Below are 21,877 nucleotides of genomic sequence, written 5' to 3'. Positions count from 1 at the left end.
TTCAAACCCACCAGCCACTCCTCGGAAGGAAGGTTGGGCAATCCTACTCCCATAGTGATACTGCCTCGGAAACCCAAGGAGGGGTTGCTATGAGTCGGGTTTGACTTGACGGCACATAACAACAACAACAATTTTTATTCATTGCCTTAAAGTTGTAACAAAAACAAAAATATTTGCAGAAGAAAAAAATAAACTGACAGTCTAATACATTGATCTATTAAATGCGTTTCTCTGCATGTTCTCATTCAGTCATTGTTTATGTGGATGCATGTTGTTACAAATTCTAAAATACAAATATAATTTTAGTCCCCTGTTTTCATGTAATATTTTTTATAAATACTTTATCTATTGGTAATACTTTTAAATAGCATTTTTAGTGAATACATAGTGTTTTTGAGTAAATGTGCCTTAATTTATTCAATCATTGCTATAGTTTGCTAGAAGTTTGTGCTATTTTCAGTCTTCTGCTATATTAAATCAATTTTCCACAGTGTCTGTCTTTTAACATAAAGGCTGAAGCTTGGAGTCGTGTTTCTTTTTTTTAAATACAAATTCCACTCAAGCTTATTCTTTGCTTGAGAGCTCTCTGGAAGGTAGAAACTAATTAAATACTTATAGCAGAAATAAATGTGGAAGAACTCATAAAATGGCCAGAATGACATGTAACAGGATGAAGGGGGCGGGTCATTGTTCTTTGAGAAACAAGTAGGTGCCTGTTTTGTTTTGAAGGAAAGCAACGATTTCATGATTTGAGTAAGAGGAGAGAAGTCACAGAGTAGAACCCTGGAGTGGAGTCAGGGCTATAGTGTCCTTTCTCCCTTCCTAAAAGTTCTCTAGGAGCTCTGGTAGCGTAGTGCCTAAGGCACTTGACTGATAACCAGAAGGCTGGCGGTTCAAACCCACCAGCCGCTCTTCAGAAGGAAGGTTGGGCAATCCTACTTGCCTCGGAAACCCAAGGAGGGGTCGCTATGAGTCGGGGCCGACTCGACAGCTAATAACAACAACAACAACAACAACAACAGTTCTCTGGAAGTTTAGAGAGGGTGAAGCCAGAAAAGAGCCACCTTGGCTAGAAGAAAGGCTGGAAAGCCTTTGACACCAATTATTAATCTGACTGGCTTTTACACAAGAGGATATATGAATTTTCCACAAAGATGGGCATAAGGACAGAGTAAATGTAAAACTAGGAATGATAGTAATGGAAGAGATTAAACTCTACCCACTTGTTTCCTTTCAAACCAATGATCCTCTCCCATCTTCTCAGGATTTCTGTTAGAGGCTCCTAACTAGTTCCCTTCCTTCTGCTTTGCCCTTGCCAATCTTTACATTGCAATCTTTACATTATTATACATGATCTGGCTCCTGTTCACCTCTCCAGCCTCATTTTCACCCTCCACACTCTATCTCCCCCCCCATGCCCACCACACATACTGTTTCAGCTACAACACTTTTCTGTCTTTCAAACCCACTATGCCCTTCCTCACTTTGATTGTTCATACATAATTCTCCCTCTGCCTGAAATACTCCTCCATTCGCCCAGCTAGTTTCTATTCATTTTCAGCCCTCAGCTAATATGTTACATCCCGATGAAGAAATTCTTTCTCTTCCAGTCTGGGAATTCCCATTACACATTAAACCAAAAACCAAACCAACTGCCATGGAGCCAGTTCCTACTCACAGCAACCCCTCATTGGATTGCTGTGGAGGTTATGCTTTTGTGTCAACTTGACTGGGCCTGGTTGAGTGGCTGGGCAGCTGGTGGTAGTTATTCCCCATGATGAGACTGGCAGTCAACTCCATTATGGGATCTACCACAAGCAGCTGAGTAGCTGCCTTTGGGATGTGGTCTGCTTCCTTATATAAAGAAAACCTTTGAAAATGGTCTCTAGCCTATGGCACGCTTGGAGCCTGCATGTAGCCATGTCATTGTTCAGCAGCCTGCCATGCTTTGCCAACCTTGGGACTTACAATGAACTGAATTAATGGCCTGCCATGTGGTTTGGTAACATCGGGACTGTGCCTTTTTATTTGTCAACCTTGGGCTTCTCAGCCTCAGCAGCCAGCAGCTGTCTGAGTAAAGAAAAGCCTCAAGCTCCAGTGGGCCAGGAGCAGGAGGCAGGTTAAGGGACTTTCACCCTGCCCCTAGAGCCTGGCGCTTTGAACTTGGACTTAAAGCCTCCAAAATGTAAGAGAATAAACTCCTGTTTGTTAAGGCCATGCCATTTGTTGTTATATAGTCTTGTCAGAGTGGTACTAGGTAACCAGAATAGTTGCTGAGGTGGTAAACCTTTACAGAAGTAGATTGCCCAGTCTTCTGTCCATGGAATGGCTGGTGAATTTGAACTGCCAACCTTCTGGTTAGCAGTCAAATGCCTTACACACTGTGCCACCAGAGCTCCTTCATTACACATTATATGCCTTTTATTATGATTTTTAGTCACAATATATTAAAATTATAGGAGCTCTGGTAGCATAGTGCCTAAGACATTTGACTATTAAGTAGAAGGTTGGCAGTTCAAACCAACCAGCACTCCTCAGAAGGAAGGTTGGGCGATCTACTTCTGTAGTGATACCACCTTGGAAACCCAAGGAGGGGTCGCCATGAGTCAGGGCTGACTTGACAGCACATAACAACACAACAACAACATATTAAAATTGCCTGTTTCTCTTGTATATCACTATAATATGAGCCTCAAGGGTTCAAGGACCTTTTTCATTTTTGAACCCTATTTGGCATACTCCCTGGTACCTATAGAGGATCAATATAATATTTTCTATATTATTCAAGATATGAAATGCAGTAGTTACTTTGCCGTAAGTTTTGTTATTGAATATACTATTATTTTCTGGCTTATATCTAGGTTACATTAATAGAAAACAAGGAATTATCTTTAGTTCGTGCTAAGAAGAGAAGTGATGAACTAGGTCTAAGCAACATTTGGTTCATTCAAGCCAATATGGAATATTTTACAGGAATGTTTAATATTGGGGTGAGTACTCAAACTATTTCCATTGCAATTGAAAAATATATACCTTAAGAGTAAATAAAAGGGGTATTTTTATATTCTTTGCTAAACAAAGCTATTTTTTTCTAAAATTTATAAAATATAGCATATTGATGAATATTAGCTTATTCATAATATTTCATCATTGTATAATGGAGATACTATTTCTTCCCTTCAGGTAAGACCTTTGTTTTCTTCACTGCAGAAACTGCAGTGCCTTGAACAGTGTTTAGCGCATATAAGTGCTTACAAAGTAGTTGATAACTGAATGCATGAATTCTGATTAATATGGCTTGCCTCAGTTTATTTTGTATTTTCAGAAGACAAAGAAAAGAAAAACAAACATGATAATAAAAGAAAAATAGCTTTTTAGTAACCTCCAAATAATGAATTTCCTTTGTATGATATTTTATTTAGCTAAAATTTGATACTACGTGTATTTTTAATTTCCAAGAGACAGAAAGATTACCAGTCATGTTTATAAATCCTTTAGATCAGATCATTATTATCTGATATTCCTAACAAAGATCTAACATATGTAATTCTGCCAGCACATTTAAAGCCAATATCTCTTGCTCTTATGTGGAATATAAGTTTCATTAAGTTGTTACTGTTGCTGCTGGTCCTTGTTTTTGTTTTAAATGATTTTTCCCCCACCCCACCCCCAGTTTTGATAAGAATATATACTCAATATAAAAAAACACATAATAATAAAAAGAAGAAATTATTGTATTCCCATGACTCTGAAATAAATGCTGTTTTGTCTTTATCTGTTTTTTTCACTCATGCCAATATATATTTACACATATTTTAACATTATTGAAATCATATTATATAGATCCTGCTTTAAGTGATCATTGTCATAAATCTTTTCCCTATTCATTAATTATGTTACTTTTTTTCTCCTTGTTATAATGTAATTTTGACTATGCTGAATTATGCATTAGTCTTTATCTGGATTTCTTCTTTCCATAGATGAAATATTTAAAAGTTGAATTACTGGCTAACAAGCATTGCTTAAGGCTTTTGTTAGATACCTTTACCAAGTCACTTCCCAGGAGAGTTACACTAATTTGCATCGCCAACTGTGTATATTCACATACATTAGCTAAGTGGACCTTTTGTTCATCTTTAGAAGCTCAGATTTTTTGTAGTACTTCTGGTATTTATTTTGTCTAGTGAAGTTCATTTAATTCTTAAATATTGACTACTGCATTTGTTTTATTGTTTTTATAGCCTCAAAGGGGAGCAGTTCTTTGTAGACATGATATAGATTAGTGATCTCAAGCCAAGCCTATGCAAAGAGAAGTGAACTGTTAATAAATAAATTCAGAAAAATAAACATCTGAGCCAGAAAATTCACATTAAAAATATATATACTTATGTTGAGTTTTAATTTTATATAAATATTGAGGTAAAGGCTAGATCTTCTCCCAAAAAACAAACCATTAATCCAATCTCCATGTTACCAACATACCAGGCAGACTGTTTAAGGTAGCAAGATACTGTCCATTTACTTACCTCTGAAAACATAAAGTCCCCACTCTATCAACCGTTCATCTGTTTACCTTTCCCTGGCTTATAGATGCTGAATCACTCTGGAATATTCTTACAACTTCCAAAGTGATAATTCAGTAACACCAACTAAGTATGTAGATGTCTTTTTGGAAGTGATGAACTAGGTTGAAGCAGCATTTCCTCTACATTTCATAGTACTATTTCCTTGATTTTTTTAAATATATTTTTTCTCCTTTAATTACCTTCATCAAGGTATATAGAAAATGAACTAACCTTACATAAAGGGTTAAGCCAAAATTAGATTCAGTCTCAAGAAATAATTGCCTAGAAGGGAAATTGAAGTATTATCACTAGATAAATCAGACTAAATGAACCAGTGCCTGTAACTCCTTTTATTAAATAGATTCCAGTGCAAAAATGTGGCTAGAAAGGAAATCAGAGTAACCAATTATTGGAAATGCATTAAAAGGGCATTAATCCATGATTTTGTTATATTTCAAATAAGGCCTTGGTTGACATTTATCTTTGCCTAGTAACTGCTTTTCACTTTTACTATTTTTCTTTAGCAATAAAAATGAATAATCTAAATGAGATTTTAAGGACAGAACTTGAAGCTCATGAAACCAGCTATCTTTAGGAACTTCAGATAAATTATATATCAGAATTGGCTATTGTTTGCCTTGCCTCCCTCATTAACACAAAACTTGTCTCAGGCAAAGGTAAATAGATTAATACTCATTCTTATAACCTAGCTGATTTGAAATAATACCAAAGGGAGCAAATCTGAATATTTTCAGATTTTTCATCAAAGTCTTCCAATACCCTCTCTTACTATCCCTCCTCTATGTAACCAGACCCAATGAAATAATACTATTTGTTTCAAAAAATCATTTTGCAGTTTCTGATAAACATTCTGATTATTTGAGAAACATATTTCTTTAGAAATACAAACATCTAATAAGCTGAAGCTGAAAGCAATTAAAACAAGTCCACAAGACCATATATACAACAGAATGAAACACTGCCCAGTCATGTGCCATCCTCATGATCCTTGCTATACTTGAACCTATCTGTGGTCTAGTAAATTACATGATATGTCTTTTCTAGCCATAGTCTTTATAACTCCCACAGGATTACTGGGTGGGACCATGCAATTTAAACTCCTGATCATTAAAGTTATCCGCCTGGGATTATTCTGTTGGAGCAGCACAAAATAATCTGGGAAGTTCACTGTCTCTTAGGTGTGTAGAATTCTCCACCGAATTACTGGGTGGGACCATGCAATTTAAACTCCTGATCATTAAAGTTATCTACTCGGGGTATTTCTGTTGGAGCAGCATGGAATAATCTGGGAAGTTTGCTTTCTCAGGTGTGTAAATTCTGATGTTGGAATTGATTGGTTTTACCATTCTGTCATGCTTAAAATGAGCCCTCCTCGAGGCAGAAAAGAATCTCTCACTGCCAACTGAGAGAGACATGTTGCTGAGAGAGATGCCCAGCTGAGAGATGGCAGCAGTGGAACCAAGAGACATGAGCAGAGTAGCAAGCTTACCTGGCCCACAGAGGCAGAGGCCAGGCTGAGAGACCAAGGGTCAGAGAGGCATGTCTAAGGACACACAGGGGAAGACTGTCCTAATCAAAGAACTATATCCTGAGAGCATTCCTGAACTTGAATTCTCACCTGTTGCTTCCCTTATAAACTCCATAATCTGTGAGTTCTTTGTGGCCACTGCAGCAAGTTATCGAACCCAGCAGAGAGGTGATGGGTGCCAGGAGAGGAACGGTCGATGCCAAAGTTGATAAGAGGGCTGGAGGATGGAGGGATGTCTGGCCTCATAAGAACAGACCTTGGCCTGCTGATAGTGATTCTGTCTTCCTCTTGTGGAGTTAGAGGAGGTCAGAAGATGCTGCCTTCATGCCCCATTAGCACTGTCATTACAGCCAATCCATCTTGTTTACAATCTTCCCCTTTTTCGCTGACCTTCTATTAACAAGCATGATATCCTTCTCCAGGGACTGGTCCCCTCTGACAACATGACCAAAGTAGGTGAGATGAAGTCTGGCCATCCTCGTTTCCAAGGAGCATTCTGGCTGCACTTCTTCTAGGACAGATTTGTTTGTTTTTCTGGCAGTCCATAGTACTTTCAGTAGTATTCTCTAGCACCACAATCCAAAAGCATCAACTCTTCTTCTTTGTCCAGCTTTCACATGCATATGAGGCAATTGAAACTACCATGGCTTGAATTAGGTGCACCTTAGTCCCCAAAGTGACATCTTTGCTTTTTAACACTTTAAAGAGGTCTTTTGCAGCACATTTGCCCAGTGTGCTACAACATCTGATTTCTTGACTGCTGTTTCCATGGGTGTTGATTGTGGATCCAAGTAAAATGAAATCCCTGACAACTTCAGTCTTCTCTCCATTTATCATGATGCTACTTATTGGTCCAGTTGTAAAGATTTTCATTTTATTTATGTTGAGGTATAATCCATACTGCAGACAGTAGTCTTTAATCTTCATCAGTAAGTGCTTCAAGTCATCTTCACTTTCAACAAGCAAGGTTGTATCATCTGCATATCACAGGTTGTTAATGAGTCTTCCTCCAATCCTGATGCTACTTCCTTCTTCTTATAGTCCAGCTTCTATGGTTATTTGCTTAGCATACAGATTGAATAAGTATGGTGAGAGGATCCAACCCTGATGCACTCCCTTCCTGATTTTAAACCATGCAGTATCCCCTTATTCTGTTCAAATGACAGCCTCTTGGTCTATATACAGGTCCTTCTTCACAGTCTGTCTTAGTCTGGAAACTCCAATGAAACCTGCCCACCATGGGTGACCTTGCTGGTATTTGATATACCAGTGCCAAAGCCTCCACCCTCACAGCAACGTGCAAGCCACCAAAGTACAACAAACTGACAGACGAATGGTGAAAAGGGGTGTGGATGAGCACATTACGAAAGATTGTTTTTGAAATTGTATCATTTTTTAGGATTTTTATTTAAAGAAATATATGATTGCCTTCTTGTCTAGTTAAAATAAATATTCATCATAGTTTTTAAAATTTAATTTATGATATTAAGCTTTTTAAAACCTAATTTACAATGTACATTAATAACCATGCTATCAAACAATATTATGGCAACCAGGTGATAGGGTACTAATACATGTATCCAAATCTCAGAACAGTTTTATTTTCAAATTATCTATACTTACTGTATAATTAATTTTTAATTTACTTTTTAATTAATTACAGTACACCACTTTTTAATAAATTTAAATTAATTGATTTTAAAGGATTTAAATTGTTATGTTTAATTAATTTTTTATTTTAATTACATTAAATTAATGTAATTTAATTTTTAGTATGATTGTGTATTATTTATCATTGCTGAGTGTTTAAGTATATGCTTATTTCTAGTTATATATCATAGTGGAAATTGGAATAAAAAAGAAAACATTGTTATAGAATTGATTCCGACTCATAGCAACCCTATAGGACAGATAATGTCTTATCTTGACAAATCACAGGATAGTAATATACACTTTATAAGGAAGGTTGGGCAATCCTACTTCCGTAGTGATACTGCCTCGGAAACCCAAGGAGGGGTCGCTATGAGTCGGGCTGACTCAACGGCACATAACAACAACAACAACAATTATTTGAGAACAATAATTTACATTTTATGGGTCTGTAAAATATTTCTTTGCTGTGATATCAACTAAACAATGGATTTCTCCCCCCACCCCAACACACTAACTTTCATTAGATACTCCTAGTTTATGTTTTGATGTTCTTTCTGCAGATGTCAAGATCCATTTTCACCAAGATGAGAATATTTTATCTTACGCGTATTATATTAAGCTCTCTGGGTCAAATGCTTGAAATAGAATTAGAAATTAGATTTTGTACAGTTTTCTGTGGGTAGGAATGGTTTGAGAAAAAAAAATAAGATATATTTATCTGTGGTTTGTTGTTCGGTGCCGTCAAGCCCTCTCTGACTCATAGCAACCCTGTGTACAGCAGAACGAAACACTGCCCAGTCTTTTGCCAGCCACGTGATCCTTGCTGTACCTGAGCCCCTCATTGTAGCCACTGTGTCAGTCCATCTTGTTGAGGGCCTTCCTCTTTTTTGTTGACCTCCAATTTACCAAGCAGGATATCCTTCTCAGGGAATGGCCCCTTCTTACAACATGGCCAAATTAAATGACAAAGTATGGCCATTCTCGCTTCCAAGGAGCATTTTGGCTGCACTTCCTCCAGGACAGATTTGTTAGTTCTTTTATCAGTCCATGGTCCTTTCAGCATTCCACACCTACACCACAACTCAAAAGCATAGACTCTTCTTCTGTCTTCTTTATTCATTGTCCAGCTCTCACATACATAGGAGGCGATTGGAAATACCATGGCTTGTGTCAGGCACACCTTAGTCTTCAAGGTGATTATCATTGCTTTTCAGTGCTTTAAAAAGGTCTTTTGCAGCAGATTTGCCGAATGTGTGATGTCATCTGATATCTTGACTGCTGCTTCTATTGGTGTTGATTGTAGAACCAAGTAATATGAAGTCTTTGACAGCTTCAATCTTTTCTCCATTTATCATGATGGTCCAGTTGTGAGGATTTGTGTTTTCTTTATATTGAGGTGTAATCCACACTGCAGACTGTAGTCTTTGATCTTTATCAGTAAGTGCTTCAAGTCATCCTCAAGCTCAGCGAGCAAAGTTGTGTTGTCAGCATATCACAGGTTGTTAATGATTCTTCCTCCAATCCTGATGCCACATTCTGCTTCATATATTGCAGCTTCTCAGATTATTTGCTGAGCATGCAGATTAAATAAATATGATGAAAGTATACAACTCTGATGCACTCCCTTCTTGATTTTAAACCATGCAGTGTCCCCTTGTTCTTTTCAAACAACAGCCTATGTATAGGTCTATGTACAGGTTCCTCGTGAGTACAGTTAAGTGTTCTGCAATTCCCATTCTTCTCAATGTTATCCATAATCTGTTATGTCCACACAATCAAATGCTTTTGCATAGTCAATAAAACACAAGTAAACATCGTACTGATATTCTTTGCTTTCAACCAAGATGCATCTAACATCAGCAATGATATCCCTTGTTCCACATCCTCTTCTGAATCCAGCTTGCATTTCTGGAAGCTCTCTGTCAATATACTGCTGCATCTGTTTTTGAATTATCTTCAGTAAGATTTTATTTGTGTGTGATATTAATGATATTGTTTGATAGTTTCCACATTCTGTGGGATCACCTTTCTTTGGAATGGATACAAATATGGATCACTTCCAATCAGTTGGCCAGGTAGCTATCTTCCAAATCACTTGGAATAGCCAAGTGAGTGCCTCCAGCACGGCATCTGTTTGTTGAAACAGTTTTTTGTCACTTCCTTCAGTGCACCTTTGACTTCTTCCTTCAATACTATTGGTCCTTGATTATATGACACCTCCTGAAATGGATGAACACCAACCAATTCTTTTTGGTACAGTGACTCTGCATTCCTTCCATCTTCTTTTGATGTTCCCTGCATCATTCAATATATTGCCCATGTTGTTGTTGTTATATTGCCCATAGGATCTTTCAGTATTTCAACATAAGGCTTAAGTTTTTTTCTTCAGTTCTTTCAGCTTGAGAAATGCCGAGCATGTTCCCCCTTTTGGTTTTCCAATTCCAGGTCTTTGCACATTTCATTGTAATAATTGACTTTGTCTTCTCGAGCTACTGATTGAAATCTTCTGTTCAGCTCTTTTATCTTGCCATTTCTTCCATTTGCTTTAGCTACTCTCTATTCAAGCGCAAGTTTCAGAGTCTCTGCTGACATCCATTTTGTTCTTTCCTTCCTTTCCTGAGTTTTTAATGACCTTTACTTTCTACATGGATGATGTTCTTGATATCATCCCACAAGTCATTTGTGTTCATTGCATCAAATCATTTCTTTAGATGGTCTCTGAATTCAAGAGGGATATATTCTAGGTCATATTTTGACTCTTGTGGACTTGTTTTAATTGTTTTCAGCTTCAACTTGAACTTGCATATGAGCAGTTGATGGCCTGTTCCACACTCAGCTCCTGGCCTTGTTTTGGCTGGAGATACTGAGCTTCTCCATCATCTCTTGCCACAGATGTAGTCAATCTGATTCCTATGTACTCCATCTGGCAAAGGCCATGTGTAAAGTACCATTTGTGTTGTTGAAAGAAGGTATTTGCAATGGATAAGTCATTGGTCTTGCAAAATTCTATCATGCGTTCTCCTGCGTTATTTCTATCACCAAGGCCAAATTTTCCAACTACCAGTGATTCTTTTTTGTTTCCAACTTTCACATTCTAATCTCCAGTGATAATCAGCACATCTTGATTGCAGGTATGGTCAATTTCAGACTGCAGAGTTAGGTAAAAATGTTCAATTTCCTCATCTTTGGCTGTGATAGTTGGTGTGTAAATTTGAATAATAATGATATTAAATGGCCTTCCTTGTAGGTGTTTGGATCCTATCACTGACAACATTGTACTTCAGGATAGATCTTGAAACATTCTTTGTGATGGTTGGATGCCACACCATTCAGTCATCTGTGGTAGTTAAGATTATGTGTCAAGTTGGCTGAGCCTGGTTTTGAATGGCTTGGTGGCTTGATGTAGTATTCCCCATGATAAGACTGGTAATCAACTCCATGGTGGAATCTACTGTGGGCAGCTGAGTAGCTGCTTTGGGGATATGGTCTGCTCCCAGTATACAAGGGAAGATTTAGTAATGGTCTGTAGCCTTTGGCATGCTTGAATTCTGCATGTAGCCAAGTCGTTATTCAGCAGCCTGCCATGTTGTCTGCTGATCTTGGGACTGTTTAATAGATTTGAATCAATGGCCTGCCATGGGGTTTGTAATACTGGGACTGTGCTTTTTTTAGTTGTCGACCTTGGGTTTGTCAGCCTCAACAGCCAACAGCTGCCTGAGTGAAGAAAGCCTCTAGCTTCAGTGGGCTGGGATCAAGAGGCAGGGCTGAAGCCCAAGGCCCAGGGGCTTTCACTCAGCCCCTAGAGTCTGACACTTTAAACTAGGATTTCTGGCCTCCAATACCGTAAGAGAAGCCCTGTTTATTTGAAACCACCCATTTGTGGTATTTTCTGTTAGAGAACTTTGCAGTAACAAAAACGTTATCTTTACCTTTTTCTTACTTTTTTATTTTCCTCATTTTGTGACTAGCACATACCCATTTTTTTTTGTCATAAGTCACTGATGAACTTAAGAGTGATACCCAAAAAATCTTCATTAAAAAATTTTCTGTACCTCACATTATATACAAACATTAACTCAAAATTGATCAAAGATGTAAATTTTAAATCTAAAACCATAAAATTTCTAGAAGATAACATAGGAAGAAAATTATAGGACAAAATCTTCTGTAAATATAGGATGGCAAGAATTACAACAAATGCATAAATAGAAGACAAAATAGACCAATGGGACTTCATGAAAATTAAAAATGTATGCTCATCAAAAGACTTTATTAAAAGAGTAGACAACCTACAGAGTGGCAAAAAGTCTTCAGAATATGATTTCTCTGATAAAGGTCTAATCTCTGAAACCTATAGAAAATTGTAACAACTTGTTGTTTGTAGAACCAAGTAATATGAAGTCTTTGACAACTTCAATCTTTTCTCCATTTTTTGTGATGCTGCTTATTGGTCAAGTTGTGAAGATTATATATATATATATAGTTGTTGTTATTATTATGTGCCATCGAGTCAGCCCTGACTCATAGCGACCCCTCCTTGGGTTTCCGAGGCAGTATCACTATGGAAGTAGGATTGCCCAACCTTCCTTCCGAGGAGTGGCTGATGGGTTTGAACCGCCAGCCATCTGGTGAGCAGTCAAGTGCCTTAGCCACTATGCTACCAGAGCTCCCATATATATATATATATATAGAGAGAGAGAGAGAGAGAGAGAGAGAGAGAGAGAGGTGTAATCCATACTGTAGACTGTAGTCTTCAATCTTCATCAGTAATTGTTTCAAGTCATCCTCATTCTCAGCGAGCAAAGTTGTGTCGTCAGTGTATCACAGGTTGTTACTGAGCCTTCCTCCTATCCTGATGCCACGTTCTTCTTTATATAGTCCAGCTTCTTGGACTATCTGCTCAGCATAGAGATTGAATAAGTATGGTGAAAGGATAGAACTCCTGACACACTCCCTTCTTGATTTTAAACTATGCAGTGTCCCCTTGTTCTGTTTGAATGGGAGCCTCCTGTTCTATGTACAGGTTCCTCACGAGTACAACCAACTGTTCTGGAATTCCCATTCTTTTCCATGTTATCCACAATTTGTCATGCTCCACACAAGTGAATGCTTTTGCATAGATAATAAAACATAAGTAAATATCTTTCTGGTATTCTTTGCTTTGAGCCAAGATCTATCTGATATCAGCAATGATATTCCTTATTCCACGTCTTCTTCTGAATCCAGCTTGCATTTCTGTTGTTGTTGTTAGGTACTGTCAAGTTAGCTTCAACTCATAGCAACCCTATGTACAACAGAATGAAACACTGCCCCAATCTGAGCCAGCCTCACAATCCTTGCTATACATGAGCCCATCATTGCAGCCACTGCATCAATCCATCTTGTTGAGGGTCTTCCCCATTTTTGCTGACCCTTCACTTTAAAAAACATGATATCCTTCTCTAGGGAATGGCCCCTTCTTAAAACATGACCAAAGTTTATGAGGCGAAGTCTGGCCATTCTCACTTCCAAGGAGTATTCTGGCTGTACTTCTCCCAGGACAGATTTGTTCATTCTTCAGACAATCCATGGTATTTTCAGTATTCTTTACCAACACCACAGCTCAAAAACAGTAACTCTTCTTCAGTCTTCTTTATTCATTGTCTACCTTTCACAGGCATATGAGTCGACTGAAAATACCATGGCTTGGGTTAGGCACATCTTAATCTTCAAAGTGACATCTTTGCTCTTCAACACTTAAAAAAAAATCCTTTTGCAGCAGTGCAAAACTGTTGCCCAGTGCAGAACAATGTCTGATTTCTTGACAGCTGCTTCAGTGGGTCTTGATTGTGGATCCAATATGACATCTTTAACAACTTCAATCTTTTCTCCATTTATTGTGATGTTCCTTATTGGTCCAGTTGTTAGGATTTTTGTTTTCTTTACATTAAGGTGCAATCCATACTTCAGACTCTAGTCTTTAATCTTCATCAGTAAGTGCTTCAAATCATTTTCACTTTCAGCAAGCAAGGTTGTGTTGTCTGCATATTGTAGATTGTTAATGAGTCTTCCTCCAGTCCTGCTACCGCGTTCTTCTTCATATAGTCCAGCTTCTTGGATTATTTGCTCAGCATACAAATTGAATAAATATGGTGAAATGATACAACACAACACACACCCTTTCTGATCTTATACCATGCAGTATCCCCTTGTTCTGTTTGAATGACAGCCTCCTCAATCTGTGTACAGGTTCCACATGAGTGCAATAAGTGTTTTGGAATTCCCATTCTTCTGAATGTTATCCATAATTTGTTATGATACCAGTTATGATGTAATTTGTGTACCCTAAAGACCTAAAAATAAAGTCATGAACAAACAGATGCACAGCTATGTCTGTTGTTGCTTTATTCACCATAGCAAATTAATGAAAACAACCTAAGTCTCCATCCAAGAATGAGTGGATAAGCAAACTGTGGTACATGCATATAATGAAATACAATGCAATCATAAAAAACTACGAAGACTCTGCAAAGCATATAGCATGGATGCTTCTGGAGGGCATATTTCTAAGTGAAATAAGTAAAGCATATAAAGACAAGTATTGTATGATCTTTCTTTCATAAGAAGATAAGAATAAATAAATATAGAGACCAATGTTCATTGATGGCTAACAGAAAGGGAAAAGAATAGGGAAAGTATGCTTCATATAGCAGAGACTAGTACTTTTGGAGATGGGGGAAGTGAAACAGATTGTGGATGTAACAAGCACAGCATAACAAATATAATAATGAGCGTTTGAACACTTAAGAATTAATATAGGCAAATCAGTATATGGGTTAGGTACAGATACATACATAATGAAAACAGAAGTATCTATAAACCACCAAAAAAAAAAAAAAAAAATCCCAAACCCACTGTCATTGAGTCAATTCCAACTCATAGCAACATTAAGATAGAGTGGAACTGTCCCATAGGATTTCCAAGGCTGAAATCTTTATGGAAACAGACTGCCTCATATTTCTCCCATGCAGCAGCTAGTGGGTTTGAACCACTGGCCTTTTCGTTAGCAGCCTAATACTTTAACCACTGCACCACCAGAGCTCATCAAAGTATCCATACTCACTGCTGTCCAGTTGGTTCCAACTCATAGTGACCCCTCCTTGGGTTTCTGAGGCGGTATTACTATGGAAGTAAATTGCTCAACCTTCCTTCTGAGGAGTGGCTGGTGGGTTTGAATAGCCAGCCTTCCAGTTTGCAGTCAAATGCTTTAGGCGCTATGCCACCAGACCTCCTATAAGTACATGTAAATGCACATGTAGATGCAGCCACATATATTCATTGAAGACACAAATGTGGATACTTCTCAGACATAATTAAACACCTTCCCACATTGGTTTTCTGGGTTTGAAGGCTTAGGCCCATAGTCTCATGAGACAACTCAGTCAATTGGCATAACATAGTTCACAAAAATTATCTACATCCTAGTGAAGTGCGTAGCAACTGAAGTCTTAAAAGCTTGCAAACAGCCATCTATATGGGTCTTGACTTTCCAGGAAAAGAACAATAAAATGGTAGGCAAAAGCACAATGAAGAAATAACTCTACAAGAGCCACAACCTCATCTACCCTAGACCAGAAGAACTAAATGATGCCTGGCTACCACCATTAATTAATCTTTCTAACTGGGGCCACAAGAGTTGGTCCTGGATAGAATGAGAAGAATACAGAGCAGAACTCAAATGCTAATTAAAAATTTAAAAAAATAAAAAAAAATTCAGACAAACTGGAAAAGTGGAGAACAGAGGACACCTTGTGACTAACTGCTTGAGACATTCTTTACCTGGGAGTGAGCCTATCCTCTGAGACCACCTCCTAGCAAAATAGCAGAGTGACACACAAAGGATGAGTTCAGTGCCCTACCTAAAAATCATCAGTATGAGACCTAAAACGATTTCTCGATGGCAATGATGAGATGGTAAGGGAGCAATGAAACTAGCACACTGGAAAAGGAACAAAAAAAATCCAATTAAAGAGAATGTTGACACAATGTGATGAATATAACTAACATCACAGGACAATTTGTATGGGCAATATCAAATGACAACCTAAATTACTGTGCAAACTTTCACCAAAACCTCAATAAAATAATATTTTGGTAAATATGGTTTATAAGGTTCTTTCTAGCTCCAAAGATGCTGCTCAAGAAAAACATGGACTGATAAAATGAAACACATGTAAGCTTTGGAGTCAAACTTGGATTAGGAATTCATCTGGATTACTCAATAACTAGGTGACCTTGAATATTGTATTGCAAAATGGAGATAATAAAAGCTGCTTAAACTATTAAATTTTTAAAAAAGGGATCCCATGATTAAATTAAGAGGTGAAAATCTATGTAAAGATGCTGACATCTAGCAGATACTGAATACATGCCAGTTCCCTGTGATGCTGTAATTCAGAAGAGAGTAGGACCTGTGAGGTGAATAAAATGAAAGGCAGTAGTTATCTAGGACAGAAACCCCAAACAATCAGAGTTGGGATCCTTAATTTGTTATGTGACTTTGGACCAGTTACTTAATTCTCTGTGCCTCAATATCCTCATCTTAAAATAATGCCTGCTTCTTGGGGCAGTTGTGAATATTAAGCAAGTAAATACATGGAAAGCATTTCACACAGTGCCTTACTAAATAATGTTGAATTCTATATTAGTATTAGTATCACTTCCTTTTCTATGAAAATGCCTTCTGCTTTTCTCCTCTGTGTTTGTTACATCTTTGCTTTTTGAAATCCTTACTATCATGCAACTAACTAAAAAACGTAACTCACTGCCATCAGTGGATTCTGACTAATAATGACTACCGTTGGGTTTTCAAGGCTGTAAATCATTACAGAAGCAAACCGCCCTATCTTTCTTCTGCAGAGTAACTGGTAGATTCAAACCACTGACCTTTTGGTTAGTAGCAAAATGCCTTAACCAGTATACCGCCAAAGCTTCTATCATGCAAAACTCTTCTTAAATGCCACTTCTTCTGGGAGATCCTTTCTAATTTCTCCCTATCTGAATAACAACTGATGTTTTGAACTATTTGTACTGTTTTTAATGGGACTTAACAGATTCTGTCTGGTGTTACCGTTGTTTGTGTACTGTTCATGTACTGTTCACTTGTGTAGTATTTTAAACAAAACAAAACAAAAGTTCCTTCAAGTCAATATGACTCACAGTGACCCTATAGGATAGAGTTGAACTGCCCCATAGGGTTTCCAAGACATTAATTTTTTATGGAAGACCACTCATCTGTCACTTTGTCATACTGTGGTGTCTTGCTTGTTACTGTGCTGCTAGAAGCTATGGCACTGGTCTTTCAGATACCAGCAGGGTCACCTTTATATAGTAGCCAGGTTATAGCAGAGCTTCCATTCTAAGACAGACTAGGAAGGGGAACCTGGTGATCTACTTCTAGAAAAATTGGCCAGTGAAAACCTTATGAATAGCAGAGAACATTGGCTTATATAGTGGCAGAAGATGAACTCTTCATGTTGGAAGGCACTGAAAATAAGATGGGAAGAGCTACCTCCTCAACATAAGAGTCAACATTAATGAGTCAGATAGAGTTAAGCATTTGGCACCTTCATTTGATGATATAGCGTGACTCAAAATGAGAAGAAACAGTTGCAAACATCCATTAGTAATCAGAACATGGAATATATGATGTATGAATCTAGGAAAACTAGAACTCATCAAAAATGAAATGGAACACATAAAGATTGATACCGTAGGCATAAGTGAGCTGAAATGGACTGATATTAGCCATTTTGAACTACACAATCATATGATCTATGATGTGGGAATAACAAATTTAAGAAATTCATCGTCAAAAAGAACATTTCAAGATCTATTCTGAAGTGCAATAATTTCAATGATAGGATGGTATCCATACAACTACAGGCCAGTTAACACAAATATTATTCAAATTTATACCCCAACCACTAATGCCAAAGGTAAAGAAATTAAAGATTTTTGTCAACTTCTGCAGTCTGAAATTGACCAAATGTGCAGTCAACATACATAGATAATTAATAGTGGTTGGAATGCAAAATTTGGGTGCAGAGAAGAAGGATTGGTAGTTGGAAATTATGGCCTTACTGATACAAACAACATTGGAGATCATGTGATAGATTTTTGCAAAACCAACAACTTATTCATTGCAAATACCTTTTTTCACCAATATAAATGGCAGCCATACATGTGGACAAGGCTGGATGAAATGCACAGGAAGCAAATCAATTACATCTGTAGAGAGAGAGACTATGGAGAAGCTTAGTATTATAAATCAGAACAAGGCCAGTGTCTGAGTGTAGCACAGACCATCAGTTGCTCATATGCAAGTTCAACTTGAAGAAAATTCAAACAAGCAAAATATGATCTTGAGTATATCCCACCTAAACACCTCACAAGAATGAATTTTGCACATTGAACACTACTGACCAAAGACCAGATGTGTTGTGGGAGGACATCATATATGAAGAAAACAAAGGTCATTAAAAAGACAAGAAAGAAAGAAAAGACCAAAATGGTTGTCAGAGGAGATACTGAAATTTACTCTTGAACATAGAGTAGCTAAAATGAATGGAAGAAATGATGAAGTAAAAGAGCTGAACTGATGACTTCAAAGGTCAGCATAAGAGACAGAGTAAAGTGTTATAATGAACTGTGCAAAGGCCTGGAGTTAGATAACCAAAAAGGAAGGATTAACTCTAGACACTTCTCAATCTGGAATAACTGAAGAAAAAATTCCAGCCTGGAGTCGCTATATTAAAGTATCCTATGTACAAAATATTGACTGATTGATGAAGCATCAAAAGAAGATGGAAGGTATACTTGAAGTCACTGTAATTGGTAAATATACAGCTATATCAGGAGTTAGCATATGATCAGGTACAGGTGGTATTGAAGGAAGAAGTCCTAGCTGCACTGAACAAATTGATGGGGGGCAAAAAAAAGGCTCCAGGAGTTGATGGGCTACTAATTGAGATATTTCAACAAACAGATGCAGTAGTGGAAATGCTGACTCATTTATGCAAAAAAAAAATTTTGGAAGAGAGCTACCTAACCAACCAACTGGAAGAGATCCATATTTATGCACATTCCACAACCAACTGGAAGAGATCCATATTTATGCACATTCCACAACCAACTGGAAGAGATCCATATTTATGCACATTCCACAACCAACTGAAGAGATCCATATTTATGCACATTCCAAAGGAAGGTGATCCAACAGAATGTGGAAATTATCAAACAATATCATTAATATCACACTCAAGTATAATTTTCATGAAGATAGTTCAAAAATGACGCAAGCCATGATATTTTCAGTTGCCTCATATGCATGTGAAAGCTGGACAATGAATAAGGAAGGCCTACTGAAGAAGATGTCCTGCTTGGTAAGGTGGAGCATCGATGAAAGAGGAGAAGGCCTTCAATGAGATGGATTGACACAGTGGCTGCAACAATGGACTCAAGTATAGCAACAGTACATCGACAGGAAAAGGCTGGAAATTTAAGCCAGTTTCAAAAGAGGACATGGAATGAGGGATATCATTGCTGATGTCAGAGGGATATTGGCTGAAAGCAAGAAATAGAAAAAAAGATGTTTATCAATATTATATTGATATTTTTTACCTATGTTTTCTTGACATGTTTCATTAAGGCATTTGACTTTGTGAATCATAATAAATTGTGGATAACCTTGCTAAGAATGGGAATCCCAGAACACTTAATTATGCTCATGAGGAACCTGTACATAGACTCAAAAAAAAAAAAAAAAACCACTCACTGCCATCAAGTCAATTCTGACTCATAGTGACTCCCTTTGGGTTTCTGAGGTGGTAAATCTTTACAGAAGTAGATTATCCAGTCTTCCTTCCATGGAGTGACTGGTGGTTTTGAACTAGCAGCCTTCTGGTTAGCAGTCAAATGCTTTAGGCACTATGTCACCAGAGTTCTTGTACATAGACTACGAGGCAGTAATTTGAACAGAACAAGGAGTTTAAAAATCAAGAAAGGTGTGTGCCAGAGTTGTATCCTTCCATCATCCTTATTCAATCTGTATGCTGAACAGATAATCTGAGAAGCTGGAATATATGAAGAGGAACACAGCATCAGGATTGGAAGAAGACTCATTAACAACCTGTGATATGCAGATAATACACCTTGCTTGCTGAAATCAAAAAGGACTTGAAGCACTTATTGAGGAAGATTAAATACTATACACAGCTTCAGTATTGATTACACCTCATGCAGTTGCCATAAGTTGAATTCACTCGATGGCAACTAACAACATAAAGAAAACAAAAATCCTCACAACTGGACCAATAAAGAACATCATGATAAACTAAGAAAAGATTGAAGCTGTGAAGGATTTCATTTTACTTGGATCCACAATCAATACCTATGGAAGCATATGGAATCAAATGACGTGTTGCATTGGGCAATTCTGCTACAAAAGACCTCTTTAAAGTGTTAAAAAAGCAAACAAAGATGTCACTTTGAGGACTAAGGCTTGACGCAAGCCATGATATTTTCAGTTGCCTCATATGCATGTGAAAGCTGGACAATGAATAAGGAAGGCCTACTGAAGAAGACGTCATGCTTGGTAAGGTGGAGGGTCGACGAAAGAGGAGAAGGCCTTCAATGAGATGGATTGACACAGTGGCTGCAACAATGGACTCAAGTATAGCAAGTTTCATGGAGCTGGCACGGGATTGGGCAGTGTTTTGTTCTGCTGTGCATGGGGTCGCTATGAGTCGGAAACAACTTGACAGCACCTAACAACAACAACAACAATAACTGAAGAAGAATCTCGATGCCTTTGACTTATGGTGTTGACCAAACAAACAAACTAACAAAAAAAAAACCAGGCCCACTGCCAGTGAGTCGATTCTGACTCATAATGAGCCTCCATTGTGTTTCCAAGGCAGTAAATCTTTATGAAGGCACAAGTAAGTTGCATGAGGAAGTGGCCCAAATGCCTATGGTCTCCACTCCAGTCACATTACCTTCCCTCTCCCAGTCTGCACCTAGGACATCATGGGGAGTTTCTTGTGATCAGTTAATTAGGAAGAGAAAACTCGTGCCTGGTTCTAAGAGATATGCAGGCAACACTCAAAAGTAGGAAATAGTGGCACTGCAGCCCCTTTCTGGGACTTCCCTGAAGGACAGTGGTGAAGGGAAATCCTCCCAATGGGCAGAACTTCGAGCCATGCATCTGGCTGTTCACTTTGCATAGAACAAGGAATGGCCACATGTACGATTGTATATGGATTCATGGGCTGTGGCCAATGGTTTGGCTGGATGGTCTGGGACTTGGAAGGACCTTGACTGGAAAACTGGAGAAAAGGAGGTATGGGGAAGAGGTATGAGGATAGATCTCTCTGAATGGACAAAAGAGTAGATATTTGTGTCTCATGTGCATGCCCACCAAAAGGTGACCTTGGCAGAGGAGGACTTTAATAATCAAGTGGATAGGATGACACGTTCAGTGGAAACCAGTCATCCTTTCTCCCCAGCTACTCCTGTCATTGCTCAATGGGCTCATGAACAAAGTGGCCATGGTGGCAGGGATGGAGGTTATGCATAGGCTTAGCAACATGGACTACCACTTATCAAAGCTGATTTGGCTTACGCCACTGCTGAATGCCCCATCTGCCAGCAGCAGAGACCAACACTGAGCCCACAATATGGAACTATTCCTCAGAGTGATTGGCCAGCAACCTGGTGGCAAGTTGATTACATTGGACCACTTCCATCATGGAAAGGACAGAGTTTTTTTCTTACTGGAATAGATACTTATCCTGAATATTGATTTGCCCTCCCTGCCCACAATGCTTCTACCAAAACTACCATCCATGGACTTCCTGAATGCCTTATGCACCATCATGGTATCCCACACAGCATTGCTTTGGACCAAAGGACTCACTTCACAGCAAGTGAAATGCAGCAATGGGCCTATGCACATGGAATTCAATGGTCTTACCATGTTCCCCATCATCCTGAAGCAGCTGGCTTGATAGAACGATGGAATGTCCTACTAAAAACACAATTATGGTGCTAGCTAGGTAGTAATAGCTTG

The 21,877-nt window shown here is 38.1% G+C and overlaps 1 protein-coding gene across 1 annotated transcript in view; it reads left to right on the top strand.

Moving 5' to 3' along the window:
* GSTCD (glutathione S-transferase C-terminal domain containing) overlaps positions 1 to 21,877 on the top strand; it is a 274,623-nt gene that overhangs the window by 241,392 nt on the left and 11,354 nt on the right. Inside the window, exon 7 of the mRNA XM_007948293.2 lies at positions 2,862 to 2,990. Within this exon, the coding sequence (XP_007946484.1) occupies positions 2,862 to 2,990 (129 nt within the window). The remainder of the gene's footprint in view (positions 1 to 2,861; positions 2,991 to 21,877) is intronic.

The sequence above is a fragment of the Orycteropus afer genome, unplaced genomic scaffold (genome assembly GCF_000298275.1).
Source record: "Orycteropus afer afer isolate SDZICR_OR568_19922 unplaced genomic scaffold, OryAfe1.0 scaffold00211, whole genome shotgun sequence".
In the NCBI taxonomy this organism is placed as follows: domain Eukaryota; kingdom Metazoa; phylum Chordata; class Mammalia; order Tubulidentata; family Orycteropodidae; genus Orycteropus; species Orycteropus afer.
Note: the sequence above shows the minus strand (reverse complement) of the source record. Positions and strands in the feature narration are given on the sequence as shown.